The sequence below is a fragment of the Lactuca saligna genome, chromosome 1 (assembly GCF_052625555.1).
Source record: "Lactuca saligna cultivar CGN05327 chromosome 1, ASM5262555v1, whole genome shotgun sequence".
Taxonomy (NCBI): Eukaryota; Viridiplantae; Streptophyta; class Magnoliopsida; order Asterales; family Asteraceae; genus Lactuca; species Lactuca saligna.
This window is the reverse complement of record NC_136417.1, coordinates 53,534,319-53,558,729: the sequence shown is the minus strand read 5'-3', so window position 1 is coordinate 53,558,729 and position 24,411 is coordinate 53,534,319. Positions and strand designations below refer to the sequence as shown.

Genomic DNA, 24,411 nt, shown 5'->3' with positions numbered 1-24,411 from the left:
ACCCACCACTACTTTGAATTTAAACAATAACAACTTTTCTAAACGAATTAGACATGAGTGGTTGGTGGTTTCCGGTAAGCATCTGATAGTTATATCAAAGTTGTGAAGTCTAAGTATCATTGAATCTCTTAATCTTCAAGTTCTAGAACTTGATTCGGATATTTTTATATGTTTAATTTGATCACCGATTCAATGCTGACTTTTTTTGGTGGTCGGAATTTAGTAAACTCACCGTCATATAGAGACGAAGCAATGGAATTCTCAAAAAACACTATGGTGTTGTTAGCATCAAATTGAGATAGTATCTCTGCCAAAGAATATGGTTTATCTTTGTTTTCATCTCTCGTGTTCTTAAATCCTAAAAACCCAACATCAACATTTATATCTTCATATTAAATTTGAATAGGATCCGTAAAATAAAAATCCTTAAAACCCCAACATCATTATCATCCTCTCCATATCAAACCCTAAAAACCCAGCATTATATCTAGTCAATGTCTTGATGAAAAAAGAGGATTTCTCAAAGAAAAAAAAAAACTTAAATCCCAATATCATCATCATCATCTTTCATATCAAACCCTAAAAACCCAACTTCGGAATGAGTCAATGTCTTGGAGAAAGAAGAGAATTTCTTAAAGGTAAAAGCCCAATCTTAGCATAAACTTCACTAGTGTTGGAGTTTAGAATCCGCATGAACTTATAGTTGGTACAAAATTAGAACGATGGTGGATGGCACAAAATTCGAGCAGTGGTGTTAAGAGATGTGGATATGCGATAACGATAATCCGATAATAAGGGGCGAGGGTGGTCTTATTGCACAGTAGTGACGACGGTCGTCCAGTAAAGGAGGCAGCGACAATCAATAGGTAAATGAGGGCAACGACATTTCGAAATAGGCATTCCAAATAGAGAAAAATACTTTTCTGACATATATATATATATATATATATATATATATATATATATATATATATATATATATATATATATATATATATATATATATATATTAGATTGAAATTTTGGGATTTCATACTAAAATATTGAATTCAAGGGAAAAAACTCATGAATTTAAAAAACAAGTTAGAAATTCGATGAACAATTCCGAAATTTGGAGAAAAAAATTATTTTTATTTAAATCTAACAAAAAGTTAACATAGTAAATGTGAATTATACATGATATTAAGACATAAAATAACACATTTGATTGAAAAATGATGTCACTAGACACTTTGACATGAATATTTCAGAAACAAGTTAATATATATATATATATATATATATATATATATATATATATATATATATATATATATATATATATATATATATAGATCAATTATAGCATGAAGCATTCGAAAAAAAGTGGTCATTTAAAAAAATAGTTATTTTATCTGAAAAACTCATTTATAATATTTAGTTACCGGGTATCCTTAGATAATATCTAGTTTAGTTTAAGAGGGGTGGGGTTATTTTATATATATATATATATATATATATATATATATATATATATATATATATATATATATATATATATATATATATTTCAAAATGATAATCAAATAAGAGTAAATTAAAAAAGAAATTATTAATGGTATAATAGTCTTTTTTATGTTTGGAATAGACCAAAGATGCAAGAAAAACACATAATGAGGAATGTCTGAGTTAAAAAAGAAAAGGTATGGACGAATTACATAAGTTACCCTAAACCTCATGGATCATCCGTATAATTTACTCTATATAATATTTGATAAAACTGCAAAAATGAACCATAGTTCATATAACCCATCATTTCCAATAAGACCTCCACTCACATCATCTCCATTATGAATATCACCGACACCATCGTGAACATCACTACCATGTGTTTCATCCGTTATAACCTAACCACACCCCATATATAGCCACATAGGTGGATCTAGTATGTAATATGGAGTAGCACCAGCTACCTTTTAAATTTTCTCGTCAAACGTAAATTTAGTGAAAAATCGTCAAATTCAATTAGAAATCCGTCAGATATCTGTAGGAAATCTATCACGAATCTATCACAAAGTCTGATAAGTATAAATTTAGTGTAAATTCGTCGTTAATGACACTTTTGTGACAGAAACTACATTCAAAAATGAGTTTTTTTTCCAATTAATGCAACACTTAAAAATTTTATACAACACTGATTTTCTTGTTAGTCCACCACTGTCTAGCCACCTGCAACACCACCATCCAACTCACCCATCCCATCTTCAAATCTAAAGTAAGACCATATGGTGACTTAGAAACAAACATATAAAACAATCATCTAATAACAACATACAACCAAAATGTAAAGTGGGTAAGGCTAATCTAAATAGTTAAGGTAATCAACTAAAAAGCCCTAAACTACAACAAACCTTTATATTAATTAAGCCCCGAACACAAATATTGAAAGCAAAACAACAATAAAACTTCAGATAACATAAATTGGTTCCCAAATTGGAAAAAACTCGGAATCAAAACCAGGGTATTCGGTCTAGTTCTACATTCTCCATTTTCCACTAAATCGGTTCCCAGACCGGGTTCAAAACCGAACATGTCATTAAAGAGCACACTTACTTGTAGAATCGATCCGCAATCGATCGGAACTAGAACAGGGTATTCGGTTTGGTTCTTAGTTCTCCATTTTCCAATAAATCGGTTTCCGGTTCTTCGGTTCGGTTCTTGGTTCTAGATTCTCGGTCTGGTTCCGGACCGATGCTATCCTTAGTTGTAACCCTGTTACGGTAGTTTTGTCTATGTACTAATGTACTAGGCAATAGATTATTTAAAGTAGGATTACATTTAAAATACAAAAGAGTTCATTTTTGGTTTGTTTACACATGGACAAAAATTAGAATCTCAAAATAAGAAAAAGATTGAATGTACAATATTATATTTAGGTAGATTTTTCAAAGTACAATTTCTTAATAAGAAAAATATTGAATGTACAATGCTATATGTGGGTACACTTCCAAAGCACAATAAAAATAAAAATAGTATAATGTTGCAAAAGAAAGAAATGAAAGCATGATGGTATATTAGTACACAACTTCTTCATGAAATGGGCCAAGTATTTGGTTGTTCATTGTTGGGCTTCTACATATAATGTAGCTCGTTTGTATTTACATGGGTCAAAAGATGGACTACTTAAATGTGAAATTATATATTGAAAATAATTTTTTGCTATTAGATTAGCTACACTTTGGTAATTGAACAAATCACCATAAACAGCTAATTAAACATCTTTACTCCTCAAAATACAATGCTAGTACACTTTGGAACCATGATGAATCTGTTAAGTGTCTTGTGATCTTGTCAAATGTCAATGGCTATGAATCTTGAATAAGGGGTTGATAGAAGAGCTTGTAAGCCTCCAAAACTTCCAGATACCACATTGCTTCTCGATGGGGAAAACCAGAAAGATCAACAATTTTGTGAACCTGAAATCGTAAGAATAGGGCACAAACACAGAATTACACAAAGTATTGAATATGGAATTATGCAATGAGAATCCAATGATAAAACCAAAGAAAATCATGATGAAATTAATGTATTTTGCCTTGATTAAGGGGAGATCGTCTTGACGGATACTACACCCTCCGACAACCATTACATATGCACCTGCAAATGAAACCAATCAGAACAGTAAAACTTGAGAAATAAGAACAGAAGAAACACCAAACTTGGTGGAGGTTAGTAATGGCGACCTAATTTCCAGTCGCGATTTAGGAAATCGCGGGAGAGAGAGAGTTCAACCACGCCTGTTCCGTCGTCAACGAGAAAACGTCCAGTGCCGCCGTTGGTAGAAGGTAGTGAGATTACGACGCCCTATATCTCATTTGATCAAATCGTGATTTCAATAAGAAAAAAAGGAAAAGGAAGGGATGGAGAGTGGTGGCGCGTGTATGTGTACCTGTAACCACGCGCGTTGGAAGAGTATAGGGCCGAGAGAAATGGAAGATTGAGATGAGTCGTTAGTGGCACGCGCCGCCTTCAATTGGACGCATAGCAGCTTCAGTGCCGCTAAACTGTAGTCCATCTTCTTCTTCTCACCTCTGACTCCGAACTGTAATAAACTAGTGGGCTCGTTAATTCACTATTCAATGGGCTTGTAATTCATTAATGGGCCTCCACATAGAGGTAATGGCAAAAAGAAAAAAAAAACTATATAACATTAATTGATTGTTTTGAATAAAAAATCCTTCTCGTTTTCATTATACGAAAATCTTCATGTTTTAATAAAAAAAATAGGTTTTTTTTTTTTTTTTTTTTTTTTGTCATGCCTTATCTTATTAGGTTTTTAACTAATATCATATTATTTGTTAAACTTATTCTTCATTTCAAATTTCAAGTTTTAAAATTTTCATCTAAATACATTAAATTAAAACATTAAAATAAAAATTAAAATAAAATTAATATATATTATTAGATCATGTAATTATTTAAATCAATGATTATAATTTTATATAATTAAAAAAAATATATTTTAATTAATATTTTATTTAAAATACTTGATTAATAATTTTGAGTTTTTACTATGAAAATTTAATTAATTTTGTAATCAAGGTTCCATATGTTATAAACTAATGATAAATATATATAAATCATCTGCAATTCTTAAACAAATATTAAGTAAGGTTTTTTAGAGTAAGTTCATATACAGGTATACCTATAAAGGAGTTTATTGGAGGAAAAAAAAAAGCCCAGCTAGGTATTAAACGGGCTTTGAACAAAATAAAAGCAAAAGGATGTTTTGGTATAACTTTTTGGTCTTTTAGATAACACTCATTTATCAAGTTTCCCTTCAAATTTAAATATAACTTTTTGGTCTTTTAGATATAAGAATACATGTGAAAAAGCCTAGTCGTTAAAAAAACTGTTAAAACCCTGATTGTCCAAAAAAAAAAACTACGAAGAAGCTTGCACGGAAAAAGCTTCAAGGTGTATCGTGAATAGTTCGCAAGATTAAAATATATTTGGAAATATATGGATAAAATTAACGAACTATTTTTGTCGGAAAAAAAAAAATCATCTTGTGAATTCACGAGACTTTTCACGATTTATATGGTTATTTTGTATATGTATATCTCTTCCCGCAAATGGTTGATTTGATGAATAGTTATTAATTGATTAGTTTAGGTTCTTTTAGTAGCCAATAATATAAATTTCGGATAACAATAAAATGACCAATCGAAATTAAAATATCTAAATCTAACTCGTTTTTTTAGAGTTTTCTAAAATAATTTTGTTTTTCTCGAAACTCCACATATTGGACATGTATTCCCAATATTGGATCAAACATTTCATTTTTCAAAGTGTATTTGTCCTTGAGAAATCATTTTTATGAATCACATGTTCATAAGAAAATGGGTGATCCATGATTAAGTGGTTGAACTCTCAAATGTATGTGCATAAACATAAAAATCAACTTTTTATAGATGTTATAGTGGTATTCATGCTAGATTTTAAGCTTAGATTGAAAAAAATTCATTTAAATATCCTTTTAGTTGCCCATATTTTAAAATAAGGATGAAGATTATGAGTAAATAACTACCCAAAGTTTGTATTAAAAAAATTATTGAAATGCGTACTCAAATGAATAAAGATAATTTAGCATCATTTTAGTAAACTAGTGTTTAAAAACGAATTGAAGCAAAACAACTCTAGTTTGGTGCTTTTAATTGTTCTATTTCTTTGTGACTTTAATCGGGTTTTAGTGGGTTCATTATTTTTAAGAATATTTATTATTTGGATAAAAGTGAATTGTCCAATTAAACCGTTGGTTGGATGTTCGGATTTTTGAATTGATTTTCAACAAAACCAAATTATTATTTTGGATTTCAATTTAGTTTTGGTTTATAAAATAGGAACCGAATAGTCAAAAAATCGAATACCAATTTATTATTTACTTATTTTTAATATATCTATAATTATTTATTAATTTATGTTTTCATATAGGTTCAAAACGTTTGACCTAATAAAAAATATTAATGTGCATTTACTCTTAAACATTTTTTATCTATTAAATATTAAACTATAATATAACTTCTTAATTGTTTATAAATTTTTAATCACAACAAAATAATTTGTTTTTACTTATTCTGTAAAACTGGATAATATTATAATTGTACGTCATTTTAAAATGTTCTATTTTTTTAAAACCAAATTATAAAAACCGATCCAAACGAATTGTAATTGGATTCATTCGGATCGGATTGGATTTGAATTTAATTTAGACTATTCAAATCGATGTTTTGAAACCCCAGATTAATTTGAATTTATTTAATTAGATCAAATCGAATCGATCCATTCAAACGAACACTGCTAATTATTTTGATATTTTGTTAAGACAAGTCATGTGAGGGATTATTGTGATTGTAGTTATGTATTGAAGGCCCTGTTCGTTTCGGTATACTAAATGAAAATGAAAACTTTGTTTCTTTTTTTAATTATGAAAATAACATTTCAGTGTTTGTATTAAAAATGACAAATTAGTATGAAAATGACATATATGTATGCAAATTACTAACTTATAGTTTGGCTTAAAAATACAAAATACAAAGTATGATGTTTACCGTAACATTTTTACCGAAAATACATCAATAATGTTAAATAATTCAACCATATATATTAATCTAAAAAAAAAAAAAAAAACCTTAACAATCTAAGTATAAGACACGTTGGGACTCATCTATAGTTTGTGAAGTTTAAATCATACCGACCTTATAGTGAAGATCAAATATTTCTATACGACTTTAAGATAATTCATGGCATTGTCGGTCAATATAATTCGGTCCTCTAGTGGTAGATTCGACATAACACACAACTTCAATTCTTTAAATTGAATTCATGAACGCTCCATATCGTCATACATGTTAATTGTGACATCCCTAATTTCACGGCCAGAAAATACCGATTTGTTTATGCTTTATTTTATAAAATCAGAGTAATCATTTGATTAAAAAAGTTGCGAAATTTGTTCTCAAAATATGATAAAGATTTATCAAAGCATTTCCGTAAAAATGTATTTCATTAAAAAGATTCAGGATGTTTAGTTCGATACAGACCAAAAGCATAAACATAACAAAATAGACCTTACAACATTTATTTATAACTACCGGCCTATAATCCAAAATCTCTCGTTATGTCAACCAACTTATGCTCCCGTGCCATAACCTGTAATACAAAGAAAACCGAGTGGGTCGGACTTGGGAGTCTGGTGAGCATATAGGGTTTTCAACCCACAATGTTATATCATATATGTATGTATGTATGTATGTATGTATGTATGTATGTATATATATATATATATATATATATATATATATATATATATATATTATAACTCACAAACTTATACAAATTCACCATACAAAACAACTCTTATCCCACCCCGTCGATCCTCACAATGACACGATCTGATCTCTCGTATCAAAATTTACCTATTTACCTGATCCCTACTCATGGATCTAAAACTAACCTCTTGATCTGATTCATACTCTCGAATCTAAAACTAACCTGTTGATCTAATCCATACTACCGGCTCTAAAACTAACCTCTTGATCTGATCCATACTCCCATATCTAAAACTAATCTCCTGATCTAATCCACACTCCCGGACTAGGGACAATTAACTATGTCTTAATCCATACTCCCGGATTACTAACAAGTTTATCTCGTTTATTGACAGTATCGTTTTCGAGACCCCTCTCGCAATACGTGTCAATGGGGGGTTTTTTTAGAGTACACCGGAGAACATCAAGTTCACAATACCTACAAATTGTGAGTCTGCTAGTGTTCCACTGGACTGTCTAGAATAGTCTGTGGTTGTCATCCCTACTCTGCTGAATGACGGGGGACATCGTTTGGGTAAATGTTTCACTCATTTTTCACATGTCATCCTCACTTCAAGATCTATATCACCTTTCATCTCATTATCCAACTCATCTTTTATCACACACCAACTATTTCATCTACCTCTGTTCTACCTAACATATTTGTAGATATAAAACACATATACAGTTTAACTCATTTGAAAACTATATAAAACATCCATTCCATACTCATCTCAAATAAACAACAATATATAAACACATAGCAAGTTTCTCATAGCAAATACTTCATATGTTATGTGTTAGAAGAAAGTGACTGCACATTCACTCATAACATATTCAACTAATACTTGTATTAAAATCGTGTTTATGAAAGGGACTATACACTCACTTGATAAGACGATGATCGGACAACACCTCGTCTTTTAAAATAATATTCTTCGCTGAAACCAGGATGTTTTCTGCAAAATCGGGCTTTATGCGGGCATAATTTTGGCTCGAAAACTATTTTTCTCGGGATCTTCGGGGCTTCCTTCAGGTGCTAGGGGTTTTACCTAGGCTTAGGAAGGGGTTAGGGATCTTAGAGAGAGAAAGAAGTTGGAGAGAGAAGAGGAAATTGTGCATGGAACTCGGCAGCCTTCGCTGCCTTTTATAGGCCCTCAGACCTCGGAACGTTGGGCGTTCGGAAAGGCTACGCTAGGCGTAGCTTCGGATAAGACTGCCAACGAGCTTCCAACTGTCTTGCACTCAGAACGGATAAGAACCAAAGTACGCTGGGCGTACTTGGCCTCGGACGTGGGGCATAGCGAAGGGTGACGCGTCGCAACCTGAAGCGAGGCTAGATCATCATCGGACGACTTGAAATTGGCCACGACATCAACTTTGCATCATGTTTTGCATTTTCGAGTTCCAACTTCAAAAATTCGTATCTTCCTCATACGAGCTTCGTTTTCGATGTTCTTTATATCCACGCATAGAAGGGAACGTACTCTACAACTTTCGGTTAGACTCCATCGGCTAATTTTGACTCTATTTTAAAGGTTATATTTTTAACAGGCCGAGACACGATTGGTCCGTTAAAATTCATAACTTCTTCATCTGACATCCATTTTCATCTGTCTTTTTATCGATACACTACTATTAATGTGATCTTCGATCCTCATTTAGGTTGTGTCGGCTAAAACCGCTCGATCTAATATTTGAATTCCGGGTTGTACACTGCTAAGTCGAAACTTCAAAAAATCATAACTTCCTCATACGAAGTCAGATTGGGGCGTTCTTTTTATGTACACTCTTGGTTTAACAAACACTACAACTTTCGTTTAGATCGCTAAGGCTAAATATCGATCTATCATAAATTCATTATTTACGCTTCCCGATGTTGTGCCGGTTCCGTCGCGAAACTTCGACAAGTCATAACTTCTTTGTTATAACTCGGATTTCGGCATTCTTTATATATCCGAAACCCTTGTCACGACCACTACAACGTCCTTAAGATTATTTATTCTCAATAATCTTCTATCAAAAAGTCATTTTGATGCTCGTTGTCTCTAAATTGACTAGCCCTGATCTACGGGCGTTACAATTATCTCCCCCTTAGGATGATTACGTCCCAGAATCATCAACAAAATAGGACTTGAATAATGACTCCATACGTTATCTCTTCATCCTATGTAATAATCGTAACTTCTATGTTTCCTTAAAAGAGTATCTAACTCTAGGGCTTCTTGACTGCAGACGATGCTCAATCTTGCATATGCTTTTCGTACTATGCTGGACTTTCAATCATAACCTTCAAGTTACAAAATAAGTCCTTATTGTGGACTCATTCTTCTTCTTAGGATAAATATTTTCCTTTATCTATTGTAATAGACCGATTGATCGTGCTTTAATGACCTTTCATCGAATGATGTAACACTTAGACTCGGGTCTTTTAGAGTTAAAGCCCAAAATGGAATATACCTTCCTTCATGTTCAAATGCGATATAACCACATTTTAACATGTAGCATTTTCAGCTACAAACTTCATTAATAACGAGCGCAATACCAATGATCACATTGATTTCAATCGTCTAACTTAAGTCAGATGTTACATCGAACTTGGTCCTGTGAACCATGTAACAAGTTCATCGTAGTCAGACTCAATTTGATATAACCACTAGGGTTGAAATAACAACCATCTTACTAGTCATTACCGAAACAATGGTAATGACATACTTGAATAAAACAGAATCAATTACTAGCTTCTTGGTAACCTTGTGACTTTCCCTGATCCAAGTGTGAGTCATGTGCTTCCGGTAGTATAGGCCTCTACTACCATTCACACCTACTCATACTCGTCCCAAGTTTTGTCTCACAGTCAACCAAGTCACCATACAAAATCACACAATCATTCAACACATCAGATAACATAACCAGGGTTTATATTATTTCTTGAAACAATTACACAAAGGTTCAAGTTCACCCTATACTATGCCTCTAACACTTCCTGATACTAGCTATATCCTGATATGGAGTCTTCATCCTTGATTCCTCACATTGTCATCTGCTTCGTCAAGGATCATTTGAAATGCTCTTGCCTTTGGTTGTGGCAGTACATTCGGCCTTGTAACCCCTTCTCTTCTTGGGCAGTTTTGCTTGAAGTGTCCTTTTTCATCACACTTAAACCAGGCTTCTCTTTTGGTTGTGCATTCACTGGCATAATGACCAGTCTTCCCGCATTTGAAGTAGGTCATCTCTTTAGAGTATCTCCCAATGTGCTTCCTCTTGCACCTATCACACCATTTTGCTCCTTCTTCAAACTCCTTCGAATCAGACTTCTAGACTTCTCTCTTCTCATCAAGCCTTGAGGAACCTTCAAAATTTCTTTTCTCGCCCACTTCGGCCCTCTCCAGATTCTTTTCCCTTATCTGGGCCTCGACGTTCTTAGCAGCCCAGATGTAGCACCTGGTTCCTGGTATGTAAATCTTATTTGAGTATTTTCCATTTTTAGCCTTGGACTTGGCGAATCATAGGTCCGACTCGCCGAGTAGGGACGGGACCCGGGACACGTTTAAGTTGGCGACTCGGCGAGTCCATATCCTGGACTCGGCGAGTCACCGCTGTTGGATGAAACCCTAAGTTTTAGGGGTTTGCACCCTATTTAAACAGCATATCCGCCCCAACTCTGTCCCCATTCACTCTCAGAGCCCTGTGTCTTTCTCTAGCCGTGTTTCCTTGTGAGTTTGAGGTGTCTTTGTGGTGCTCTTGAAGTTTTTGAGGAAAAAGAAGAGGGAATCAAGAAGAGGAGAAGGAGGCTAAGCATCTCTGTGTCATTCCAACGTTTCCCCTAAGGTATAGCTCGTTTCCCCTCTGTTTTTAAGCATATTGTCCCTTATAGCTCCATTAAAGTCCTTTTTGAGCCGTTTCCTAGATTGTGTATGCTTGAGGGTTCGTAATAAGTTGATTGGCCTCTAGATCTGGACAAGATTGAGCTCCAGGAGCTCAGATCTGTTAGCTTTATGGACCCATGTTGCTTGTTTACCCAAGATCTACCATTTTGAGTGCATTTGGAACCGTAAAAACCATATTGGTAAGTATCTACACGTAAAGTTGGAAACTTTACGTGTGATTCGTGTCCTAGGAGTCCAGATCTGTGAATGGCATGGACTGGAATCGAGCAAATCTGTGTATTTTATGAGTGCATGGAAACGACTCGGCGAGTCGTTTATATGACTCGGCGAGTCTGCTCGCGAGTCTCCACTGTATCGAGTTTGAGCAGTGAGTCACAGGGTGTGACTCGGTGAGTTGGAAGCTGAACTCACCCATGGTAGGACTCGGCGAGTCATGGTCTGGCTCAGCGAATCCAAGGCAATCTTCATAGATCAAGAACAGACTCGGCGAGTTGTTCATACAACTCGGCGAGTCTAAGCATGAGTGTTCATCGGATGAAGATGAACTCGGCGAGTTGTTCATACAACTAGACGAGTAGGATGAAGGACTTGAATCTCAAGTCTAGAAGGAGAGCTCGTCGAGTCAGAGCCCAACTCGACGAGTAGGGTCGGGATTCAGGTCAGACGATTTGCTAGGGACTCAGCTAGTATCCGGTCGAGAGGACCAAAGGGGAGGGCAGCACCCAGATATGCTAGGCAGTATCCGGTCGAGAGGACCGAAGGGGTAGGTCGGGCACCCAGATATGCCTGACAATTTACATATGTTATGGGATTATGTGGTATGTGGTACAGTGGGGGAACTTACTAAGCTTTGTGCTTACGTTTTTCAGTTGTTGTTTCAGGTACCTCTTCAGCCAAGGGGAAGGAGCCAGTGCGGTAGCAGCATGTCACACACACCCTTGTTTCCGCATTTATGTGTTTTACCTGGGATTGATACTCTGATATGTTGACCATTTATCTTTGTGAATGTGAAATGGTTTAATTAAACAATGTTTTAATTACTAATGTTTCCTAAAGTAATGTTTTAAAAACAAAATTTTTAGACGTGAAAATTGGGTCGTTACAAGTTGGTATCAGAGCCCTGGTTTGAGGGATTCGGACTCACCTTCGGGGATGTCTGAACTCAAATCGAGGGATTAAAAGATTTTTTAAAAAAGAAAATGTTTTCTAAAATTGAGAAAAGAGTTTAAGAAAGAACGAAGTGTGTGATGTGCGCAACCGGCCGAGCTCAAGTAAGTATTCCCCAAAGTACCCATACAAGTTTATGCTATGTTTATCAGCTTTTGTAGAACAACATGCTAGAATAGGACTAAGGATCTAGGAGTGATGCCTTATGTGCCTGCTTTATGTGTTCCAGCTGTATGAGAATTGCATGTTAGTATAGAGCAGACAGCAATAGGGTAGCCTGATAGGGCGTGCCTGATAGTGTGAGTTAGCACGGTGTGCTAGTTCAATTCCTCTCTATGAGAGCGGAATTGCTTGAGGTTGTTTCCCTTGTCTGAATGTTGCTTGCTTCGTGCGACGTGGGACTCCGAATAATGGGAGTTAGCCATTAGGCAAATACGTCACGTCACATGTGATCAGAGTTGAATAATCTTAGAGTACCGGATTTGATCCTACTGCGCATCTCTTGTTTGAGTCCAACCGTTGTAGGGACGAGTCAGGTACTTAAAGGATTATCTGAGTCTCGTTCCATGTGATGGTATTTGGGTGATGGCTAATTGGCATTACAAGGAGGCCTGCTGCAGCTGAGGACTGGATCGACTAGAGTCAGAGATTTCCTAGGGCGAGTCTGGGATGAGTATAGTAGTGATCAGCCTTAGTGAAAGGGATCTGGTGGAGTCGAGGCAGTCCTTGAAAAAGGTACGGATAGATGTGGAAGGTAGTATGGGCCCGTACTACTGAAAGCAGAGGATCCGTACCCAAACCAAGGAAGGCCAAGACAAGACCAGGGAACTTGTAAGTAGCGGTGATCCCTCAGGAAGTATCAGTATCTCTAATGATTGTTATCAATGTATTGCAGAATGGTGGTAATTCGATCGAGATCGGTGGATGGTGGTTTAGGAGAGGGGTCAGGTTCGGGATCAGGCTTCGAGCTGGTAGATGAAGGGCTACGTGAGTTCATCGCATCAGAGATCACCAGGGGTATCCTCGACTCCCATTATCTTCGGGTCGCTCAAGGAAGGGATCATGGAGTTGATGGAGGATCGCCTGCGGGCATTCAGGAGTGATTTGGCATCTAGCCAGTCGGGGTCATGCACACTATCCTTCAAGGACTTCAGGGGCAGTGGTGCGTCGGATTTCCATGGGGTAAAAGACCCATTGCTGCCAGGCGATGGATTGCAGACATCGAGTCTGCACAGTTGATTAGCTTTTGCCCCGAGGGGTCGAAGGTGAGGTATGCAGCAGGATGTTTACGGGACCGAGCCCGGGATTGGTGGGAGTCAGTGGGTGACTCGTTGGGAGCCTCAGCTATCGAGGCTATGACCTGGTCGGACTTTGTGACCAGGTTCAGGGCAGAGTTTGCGCCGGCTGTCGAGCTTCAACAGCTGGCCAGGGAGTTCCTGGACATGAGACAGACGACGGAGACTGTGGCGGAGATCACCGCCAAGTTCCGGGAAAGGGCTTTGTTGGTGCCCCAATATGCTGGTGACGAGGATATGAGGAGGACTCGTTATCACGATATGCTACGAGCTGACATCCGGGAGCATGTTAGCTTTTCGGCTTGCCCTACCTTGGACTCTATGATTGCCAGGGTGAGGGAGAGGGAGATAGATTTGGAGCATATCCGGAAACGGAAGTCAGTGGAGGGTCAGACAGGAGGGGCTTTGGGAAAGAAGCCCAAGGGATCAGATGTGGGGCCGAAAGGCCAATAGGGACGGGGACACTACCGGAAATGCGGCAAGTCGCACGAGGGGGCGTGCAGGATGGGATCATTAGGCTGCTACAAGTGCGGCAAGTCTAGACACATCAGCAGGGATTGCACTGCTCCGGCAATAGTTATTCAGACATCAGAGTTGCTGTGCTTCCACTGCAACCAGAGGGGCCACAAGAGGGCCAGTTGCCCCCAGTTGACAGTTTCAGCGCCGGTGAAGGCGCCAGCTCCAGCGACCCTGCGGATCACGGATGGCCGGCAGGGCAAGGCAGAGGCTCCGGTGGTGAGGAGCCGAGCATTCCAGTTGACTACCGAGGAGGCACGCGCCGCACCCGATGTAGTGACGGGTATGATTCTTTCCCTCTATCCTTTGTTTTATAATGTTATGATATTGATATGTGCTCCGTATGTATATGTATGCATTAGGATCGTTCCATGTGAACGACATCCCAGTTCAAGTATTGTTCGACTCGGGTGCATCCCGATCGTTTGTTTCTCTTGCGCTTAGCAAGAGGTTTCATGAGACTTCAGGCGAGTTAGATTGCCCTTTAGAGGTAAAGATTGCTGATGATCGATCGGTGCGAGCATCGATGGTGTTTCGAGATTGCGTTCTGCGTTTATTTGAGGAGCGTTACCTGGTAGACTTGGTTCCCATTCCATTGCGTGGGAACAAGGTGATTATTGGCATGGATTGGTTGAGCCCTAATGGGGCGGTGATAGACTGCGCGCAATAGCTAGTGCGGGTCAGGACCCCAAGCGGGGGAGAGTTAGTGATTCATGGTGAGAGGCCGCAATGTGGACCCACTGTATGTTCAGCAGCGAGGGCTAGGCGCTATCTTCAGCAGGGATGTGCAGGATATGTCGCGTATGTGATGGATACCTGGAAGGCGGGTAAGGCGACAGTGAGCGAGGTTCCAGTGGTTCGAGATTTTGCAGATGTGTTTCCCGAAGGAGCTACATGGGATACCTCCAGAGCGACAGGTGGAGTTCAGGATTGACCTTATCCCCGGTGCGGCTCCGATAGCCAAAGCACCGTATCGGTTGGCTCCTTCCGAGATGCAGGAGTTATCTACGCAACTGCAGGAGCTGCTAGACAAGGGATTCATTCGTCCGAGCAGTTCGCCTTGGGGAGCCCCGATTCTATTTGTGAAGAAGAAGGATGGGTCGCATCGGATGTGTATAGATTACCGGGAGTTGAACAAGGTAACGGTGAAGAACCGTTACCCACTCCCGGGAATTGATGACCTCTTTGACCAACTTCAGGGAGCATCTTGGTTCTCCAAGATTGACTTGCGTTCGGGTTATCATCAGATGAGGGTCAGGGAGGAGGATACGCAGAAGACCGCGTTTCGGACACGCTATGGCCATTATGAGTTTGTGGTGATGCCGTTCGGGCTCACCAATGCTCCTGCCGCGTTCATGGACCTCATGAACCGCGTTTGCAGACCGATGCTAGATCGGTCTGTGATAGTCTTTATCGATGACATCTTGGTTTATTCCAAGACTCAGGAGGAGCATGAGGAGCATCTGAGAGAGGTGTGTGGAGACCCTGAGGATGGAGAGCATGTATGCCAAGTTCTCCAAGTGTGAGTTCTGGTTACGCGAGGTGCAATTTCTTGGACACCTCGTCAACCAGAACAAGATTCTGGTCGATCCAGCCAAGGTCGAGGCCGTGATGAGATGGGAGGTTCCGAAGTCTCCATCTGAGATTCGGAGTTTCCTGGGATTAGCGGGCTACTATCGGAGATTTATTCAGGATTTCTCCAAGATAGCCGTACCCCTGACGTGACTGACGAAGAAAGCCGTGGTCTTTCGGTGGGGACCCGAGCAGCAGGCTGCATTTGAGACACTGAGACAAAGATTGTGCGAGGCGCCGATCTTAGCCCTGCCAGAAGGCGTAAAGGATTTTGTGGTTTACTGTGATGCGTCCATTTCAGTGTTGGGCGCAGATCTGATGCAGAGGGGGTATGTCATTGCCTACACTTCGAGGCAGCTCAAGCCTCACGAGGCGAACTACCCGACATATGATTTGGAGTTGGGGGATGTGGTTTTTGCCCTCAAGATTTGGCGACATTACCTCTACGGGGTTCGTTGTACCATCTACACGGACCACAAGAGTCTGAGGTATCTCATGGATCAGCCGAATCTGAACATGAGGCAACGTCGGTGGTTGGATGTGGTGAAGGATTATGATTGCGATATCCTTTACCACCCGGGGAAGGCCAACGTGGTGGCCGATGCGCTTAGCCACAAGGCGGCGCCGATCAGGAACGTATGCATGAGGATGACCGTAGTGACTCCCCTATTGGAGCGAATTCGGGAGGCTCAACAGGAGGCTATCAAGGAGGAGCATCGGAAGAGCGAGCGTGTGGTGGGTCAGGTGTCCTCCTTTGATTATGATAGCCGAGGACTATTGACACTACACCGTAGGGTGTGGGTGCCGTATCATGGAGGCATGCGCCAGATTTGATGGAGGAGGCGCACAAGTCTCGATTCTCTATTCATCCCGGGGCGACGAAGATGTATAGGGATCTTCGTCTAGATTATTGGTGGCCCTGCATGAAGCGGGATGTGGCATGGTACGTTGAGCGGTGCTTGACCTGTAGGAAGGTCAAGGCCGAACATCAGAGACCGCATGGTAAGATGCAGCCGTTGGACATTCTACTGTGGAAATGGGAAGATATCACAATGGATTTTATTACAAAGCTTCCCAGGACCGCGCGTGGAGTGGATTCCATTTGGGTCATCGTGGATCGACTGACCAAGAGTGCTCGCTTTATTCCGATTCAGGAGAGCATATCGGCCGAGAAATTGGCCGACATCTATATCAGGGAGATAGTGGCGCGGCACGGGGTGCTAGTATCGGTGATCTCGGACAGGGATGTGCGTTTTACTTCCAGGTTTTGGAAGAGATTTCATGACGATTTGGGCACTCGTTTGCATTTTAGCACCGCCTTTCACCCGCAGACGAATGGACAGAGCGAGTGGACCATCCAAACTTTGGAGGATATGTTGCGGGCATGCGTGCTAGACTTCGGTGGTAGCTGGGATACCTATCTTCCCCTGGCCGAGTTCTCATACAATAACAACTATCACGCGAGTATTGACCGTCCTCCTTTTGAGCTGTTGTATGGACGAAGGTGCAGGACCCCGATATGCTGGGGTGAAGTTGGCCAGAGAGTTATGGGGAGCACCGAAGTGGTGCTCAAGACGACCGAGAGGATCCAGCAGGTACGGAGCAGGCTTCAGACCACTCAGAGCCGGCAGAAAAGTTACGCCGACAAGCGTCGATCCGACCTGGAGTTCCAAGTCGGGGATATGGTTCTCCTGAAGGTGTCTCCTTGGAAAGGCGTCATTCGATTCAGGAAGCGGGGCAAGTTGGGCCCGAGATTCATCGGACCGTTATGGGTTGTAGCCCGGGTGGGCAAGGTGGCGTATAGGCTGGATATGCCAGCCGAGCTCAGCCAAATCCACAACACTTTCCATGTTTCTCAGCTGCGGAAGTGCCTAGTGGACGATTCAGCGGTAGTGCCGTTAGAGGATATTCAGGTTGATGACAGCCTGAATTACATTGAGCGCCCAGTCGCAATCCTCGACAGGAAGTCGAAGGATTTGAGGAACAAGAGGGTGGAGCTAGTAAAGGTGCAATGGCAGCACCGCAGGGGTTCAGAATGGACTTGGGAGCCGGTGGACGAGATGATGGAGCATTACCCCGAGCTGTTTCAGGATCGAGCAGCAGACTTCGAGGACGAAGTCTAAAATAAGTGGGGGGGGGGGGGGGGGGGGATTTGTAGCACCTGGTTCCTGGTATGTAAATCTTATTTGAGTATTTTCCATTTTTAGCCTTGGACTCGGCGAATCATAGGTCCGACTCGCCGAGTAGGGACGGGACCCGGGACACGTTTAAGTTGGCGACTCGGCGAGTCCATATCCTGGACTCGGCGAGTCACCGCTGTTGGATGAAACCCTAAGTTTTAGGGGTTTGCACCCTATTTAAACAGCATATCCGCCCCAACTCTGTCCCCATTCATTCTCAGAGCCCTGTGTCTTTCTCTAGCCGTGTTTCCTTGTGAGTTTGAGGTGTCTTTGTGGTGCTCTTGAAGTTTTTGAGGAAAAAGAAGAGGGAATCAAGAAGAGGAGAAGGAGGCTAAGCATCTCTGTGTCATTCCAACGTTTCCCCTAAGGTATAGCTCGTTTCCCCTCTGTTTTTAAGCATATTGTCCCTTATAGCTCCATTAAAGTCCTTTTTGAGCCGTTTCCTAGATTGTGTATGCTTGAGGGTTCGTAATAAGTTGATTGGCCTCTAGATCTGGACAAGATTGAGCTCCAAGAGCTCAGATCTGTTAGCTTTATGGACCCATGTTGCTTGTTTACCCAAGATCTACCATTTTGAGTGCATTTGGAACCCTAAAAACCATATTGGTAAGTATCTACACGTAAAGTTGGAAACTTTACGTGTGATTCGTGTCCTAGGAGTCCAGATCTGTGAATGGCATGGACTGGAATCGAGCAAATCTGTGTATTTTATGAGTGCATGGAAACGACTCGGCGAGTCGTTTATATGATTCGGCGAGTCTGCTCGCGAGTCTCCGCTGTATCGAGTTTGAGCAGTGAGTCACAGGGTGTGACGCGGTGAGTTGGAAGCTGAACTCACCCATGGTAGGACTCGGCGAGTCATGGCCTGGCTCGGCGAGTCCAAGGCAATCTTCATAGATCAAGAACAGACTCGGCGAGTTGTTCATACAACTCGGCGAGTCTAAGCATGAGTGTTCATCGGATGAAGATGAACTCGGCGAGTTGTTCATACAACTCAGCGAGTAGGATGAAGGACTTGAATCTCAAGTCTAGAAGGAGAGCTCGTCGAGTCAGAGCCCAACTCAACGAGTAGGGTCGGGATTCAGGTCAGACGATTTGCTAGGGACTCGGCGAGTCGAGTCAACTGAAAGTTGACTCTGACTTGGTTTTAAGACATGATCAGGGGTAAAATGGTCATTTTACCCAAATGACAGTTAGCAGTGTTTGATTGAGTATGTTGTGGGAATTGCAGTCGGAGGATTTCCGGAGCAGCGACAGCATCAGTAGGCAACCAGTTCCCGATCAGATCAGCAGCTGCTTCGAGGTGAGTTACCTTCCAGTAGCGGTGGGTCGACGGCCACAATGCCGGCCCACCAGTAGGAGTTGTATGGAGATGATTGTCTTTGTGATATTCATCTAAGGGATTACTACTATCTGTGTTGCATTTACATACTAGTGACAGTAGGGGGAGATAGTCCCAAAGATATCCGGTCGATAGGGCCGAAGGGGTAGTCATACCCAGCTGTGTTAGATAGATTCTGATATTGTGTTACATGTCATGTGGTAGTGGTAGAGGGGGACATGGTTTCCTTAGTATCCGGTCGAGAGGACCGAATGGGAGGCTAGCAACTAGATATGCTAGCCAGTATCCGGTCGAGAGGACCAAAGGGGAGGCCAGCACCCAGATATGCTAGGCAGTATCCGGTCGAGAGGACCGAAGGGGTAGGACGGGCACCCAGATATGCCTGACAATTTACGTATGTTATGTGATTATGTGGTATGTGGTACAATGGGGGAACTCACTAAGCTTTGTGCTTACATTTTTCAGTTGTTGTTTCAGGTACCTCTTCAGCCAAGGGGAAGGAGCCGGTGCGGTAGCAGCATGTCACACACACCCTTGTTTCCGCGTTAATGTGTTTTACCTAGGATTGATACTCTGATATGTTGACCATTTATCTTTGTGAATGTGAAATGGTTTAACTGAACAAAGTTTTAATTACTAATGTTTCCTAAAGTAATGTTTTAAAAACAAAATTTTTAGACGTGAAAATTGGGTCGTTACACCAGATGGCAGCTTTCAAAGTCGTTGCTTGCTTAACCATCGGACCAAAGTTCGGTGGTAATCCACGAGCAAACTTGTTAACCTTGTAGAGTTCAGTTGGAACCAGGTAAGGAACAAACTTCATCTTCTCTGTAAAACTAATAGCGTACTCAGTGATGCTCAATCTTCCCTTCTTCAAATTCTGGAACTTATTGTTGATTTTCAGATGATCCTGCTCAAAGCAGTATTGTATTTTCAATTGCACAACAAAATCTTCCCAAGACATCTTGCTAGCTTCTCCCTTGGGCATTGAACCAGCTAGTAGCTTCCACTATCTCAGCACTCCAGACATTAACAGAGGAATCGCGAAAGCGGTCTTCTTTCTGTTGTTACACTCGTAACTCTCGAACATTGTCTCCATCTCGGAGATCCAGTCCATAACTTCCACTAGTGTTGGGCTTCCAGATAGACATGGTGGTTTGGATGCCATGAAGTCCTTGTACTTGCATCCACGTCTGTAATTTCCTCCATCCTTGTTGTTTTTCCTAACAATTGGTGGGTTGGCTTGACCAACAATCCCACTGAAGTTTCCTCCTTCCGACTGCCCTTCATTCAATTCGGGTTGTTCAATCGGCATTGAAAGTCCTTCGCGATTCTGCTGAAGCAAACATTTATTTTCCTCCATCTAACGATCCAACATCATTTGAATCATCTCTTGTACCTCATCCATTATCATTGGTTCAGGTACTGCTGCTACCACAACTACTTGCTCAACCACAGGTGGTCGATTCCTGTTTTCGTTCACGATTCCAGCTCCACTTCTGGTTCTTTCCATTTTTGATATATACACCAAATAAGGTGAATTTAGATCTCTATTTTGATAGACATTCAAATCATCATTATCACTTCGAAACATTTACATGCTAGTTCTAATATCGTAGTCGTACACTTAGAATCCAAAACACATAAGGTTTCCAGATCCGGTCGGCAACAGACCATAGATCCGAACAAACAATTCCATATATGACAAACATATAACATTTAGCACATAAAAGCATTTTAGGCATCTTTCCTAAAATATACTAGTGCTCGTGTCTAAAATACGGTAGACACTCATATCACAATCATCGCTTAGCATTCTAAGTTTAAGTCTAGAAATCCTACAAATTCCTAGTTCGCTTAAACTAATGCTCTGATACCAACTGTGACATCACCAATTTCACGGACATAAAAAACCGATTTGTGTATGCTTTATTTTATAAATTTAGAGTAATCATTTGATTAAAAGAGTTGTAGAACTTGTTCCCAAAATATGATAAAGATTTATCAAAGCATTTCCGTAGAAATGTATTTCATTAAAAAGATTCAGGATGTTTAGTTCGATACAGACCAAAAGCATAAACATAACAAAATAGACCTTACAATAGTTATTTATAACTACCGGCCTATAATCCAAAATCTATGCTCCCGTGCCATAACCTGTAATACAAAGAAAACTGAGTGGGTTGAACTTGGGAGCCTGGTGAGCATATAGGGTTTTCAACCCACAATGTTATATCATATATGTATATATATTAGAACTCATAAACTTATACAAATTCACCATACAAAACAACTCTTATCCCACCCCGTCGATCCTCAAAATGAGATGATCTAATCTCGTATCAAAATTTACAGCTTTACCTGATCCTTACTCATGGATCTAAAACTAACCCCTCCACCTGATCCATACACTTGGATCTAAAACTAACCTCTTGATCCGATCCATACTCCCGGATCTAAAACTAACCTCTTGATCTGATCCATACTCCCGGATCTAAAACTAATCTCTTGATCTAATCCATACTCCCGAATCTAAAACTGTGCCCAATCCAGACTCCCAGACTAGGGATAATTAACTATGTATTAATCCATACTCTCAGATTAATAACAATTTTATCTCGTTTATTGACAGTATCGTTTTCGAGACCCCTCTCGCAATATGTGTCAATGGTTTTTTTTTTAAAGTACACCGGTGAACATTAAGTTCACAACACCTATAAGTTACGAGCCTGCTAGTGTTCCACTGGACTGTCTAGAATAGTCCGTGGTTGTCATCCCTACTCTGCTGAATGACGGGGGCCATCGTTTGGGTAAATGTTTCACTCATTTTTCACATGTCATCCTCACTTCAAGATCTATATCACCTTTTATCTCATTATCCAACTCATCTTTTATCACACATAAACTATTTCATCTACCTTTGTTCTACCTAACATATTTGTAGATATAAAACACATATACAGTTTAACTCATTTGAAAACTATATAAAACATTCATTCCATACTCATCACAAATAAACAACGATATATAAACACATAGCAAGATTCTCATAGCAAATACTTCATATTTTATGTGTTAGAAGAGAGTGACTGCACATTCACTCATAACATAGATGTAATACATTCAGCCAATACTTGTATTAAAATCATGTTTATGAAAGGTACTATACACTCACTTTATAAGATGATGATCGGACAGCACCTCGCCTCTTAAAATAATATTCTCCGGTGAAACTGGGATGTTTTCTCCAAAACCGTGCTTTACGCGGGCATAGTTTCGGCTCGAAAACTATTTTTCTCGCGATCTTTGGGGATTCCATCAGGTGATAGGGGGTTTACCTAGGCTTAGGAGGGGGTTAGTGATCTTATAGATAGAAGAGGAAATGGTGCATGGAACTTAGCATCCTTCATTGCCTTTTATAGGCCCTCACACCTTGGAACATTGGGTGCTCGGAAAAGCTATGTTGGGCGTAGCTTTGGATAAGACTGCCAACGAGCTTCCAGCTGTCTTGCACTCGGAACGGATAAGACCCGAAGTATGCTGGGCGTACTTGGCCTCGGATGCGGGGCGTAGCAAAGGGTGACGCGTCGTAACCTGAAGCGAGGCTAGATCATCATCGGACGGTTGGAAATCGGCCACGTCATCAACTTCGTGCCAGGTTTCGTATTTTCGAGTTCCAACTTCAAAAATTCGTATCTTCCTCATACGAGCTCGATTTTCGATGTTCTTTATATCCACACGAAGGCGAAAACGTACTCTATAATATTCGTTTAGACTCTGTCGGTTAAATTTGACTATATTTTAAAAGTTATATTTTTAACAAGCCGGGACACAATTGGTCTGTTAAAATTCATAACTTATTCATCTGACATCCGTTTTTGTCTGTCTTTTTATTGATACGCAGATATTAACATGATCTTCAATCCTCTTTTAGGTTGTGTCGGCTAAAAACCACTCAATCTAATATTCGAATTTCGGGTTGTACACTACTAAGCCAAAACTTCGAAAAATCATAACTTTCTCATACGAAGTCAGATTTGGGCGTTCTTTTTATGTACTCTCTTGGTTTAACGAACACTACGACTTTCGTTTAAATCGCTAAGGGTAAATATCGCTCTATCGTAAATTCACTATTTATGCTTCCCGGTGTTGTGTTGGTTCCATCGTGAAACTTCGACAGGTAATAACTTCTTCGTTATAACTCGAATTTCGACATTATTTATATATCAGGAATCCTTGTCACGACCACTACAACTTCGTTAAGATTATTTATTCTAAATAATCTTCTATCAAAAAGTCACTTTTGATGCTCATTGTTGTAAATTGACTAGCCCTGATCTTCGGGCGTTACAGTAATTAAGACTTGTGATATTTGTGTAATGATTGTTTGTTAAAGGTCCTTGAGTTCCATGGTCAGTAATAGGATATCAAGTTACACGGAAAACCTAGTAAATCCTTGAAACATGAGATGAAGTCCAATATAGTGTTGTTAATAACAATGCATTGTTTGGTAACTAAGCATTATACTCGAGATTTTATTGTGTGGTGGTGGACTTGATGGAGTGGATTGTTGTGATTGCGACTAAACGAGATAAGTTTAACAACTATATGGTGAAGATCCTATTATAATGCGAATTTATAGTATTCCAGGCATGTTATTTCCATTTCAGATTGGGGTTTTCATTTCGGTCCTCTTATTTTAACTAAATAATACATAACTTTAAATATAACCATGACATATATTATCCACTTCATTTTAGAATGTCGTAAACACATTAAAGGTTTCAAACTTATGTTTAATCAGATAATTATAATTATACCTAGTGAAAGGTAACACAATATTTATAACCATGAGGCGTGGTCTCTGAACGGTCCATTGGTATGTACCAAATCCAAGATATCATTTTCCCAATAATAGTTTCATTTGAATGGCATTATTGTTATATTTCTTAATAAACATAACTCACATTCATCATAAGACTTGTGGTCAAATGATATCCAAAATACTATCCACTTCGACTTTTAATAACGTGTCTTTAGTTTATGTAACCAAGAGAACAACTCTGACATATGTCTTATCCTTTGATGTAGTTAAATCAA

General features: G+C 39.8%; 1 protein-coding gene across 1 annotated transcript; it reads right to left on the bottom strand.

Moving 5' to 3' along the window:
- Positions 1-3,156: 3,156 nt before the first annotated feature.
- LOC144998264 (recQ-mediated instability-like protein) lies at positions 3,157-4,089 on the bottom strand. Its single transcript, XM_078958066.1, has 4 exons — positions 3,929-4,089; positions 3,723-3,843; positions 3,575-3,636; positions 3,157-3,455 (listed from the first exon to the last, which is right to left on the bottom strand). The coding sequence occupies exons 1-4, from the start codon at positions 4,052-4,054 to the stop codon at positions 3,345-3,347; spliced, it is 420 nt and encodes a 139-aa protein (XP_078814192.1). The 5' UTR covers positions 4,055-4,089; the 3' UTR covers positions 3,157-3,344.
- Between the last annotated feature and the right edge of the window lie 20,322 nt (positions 4,090-24,411).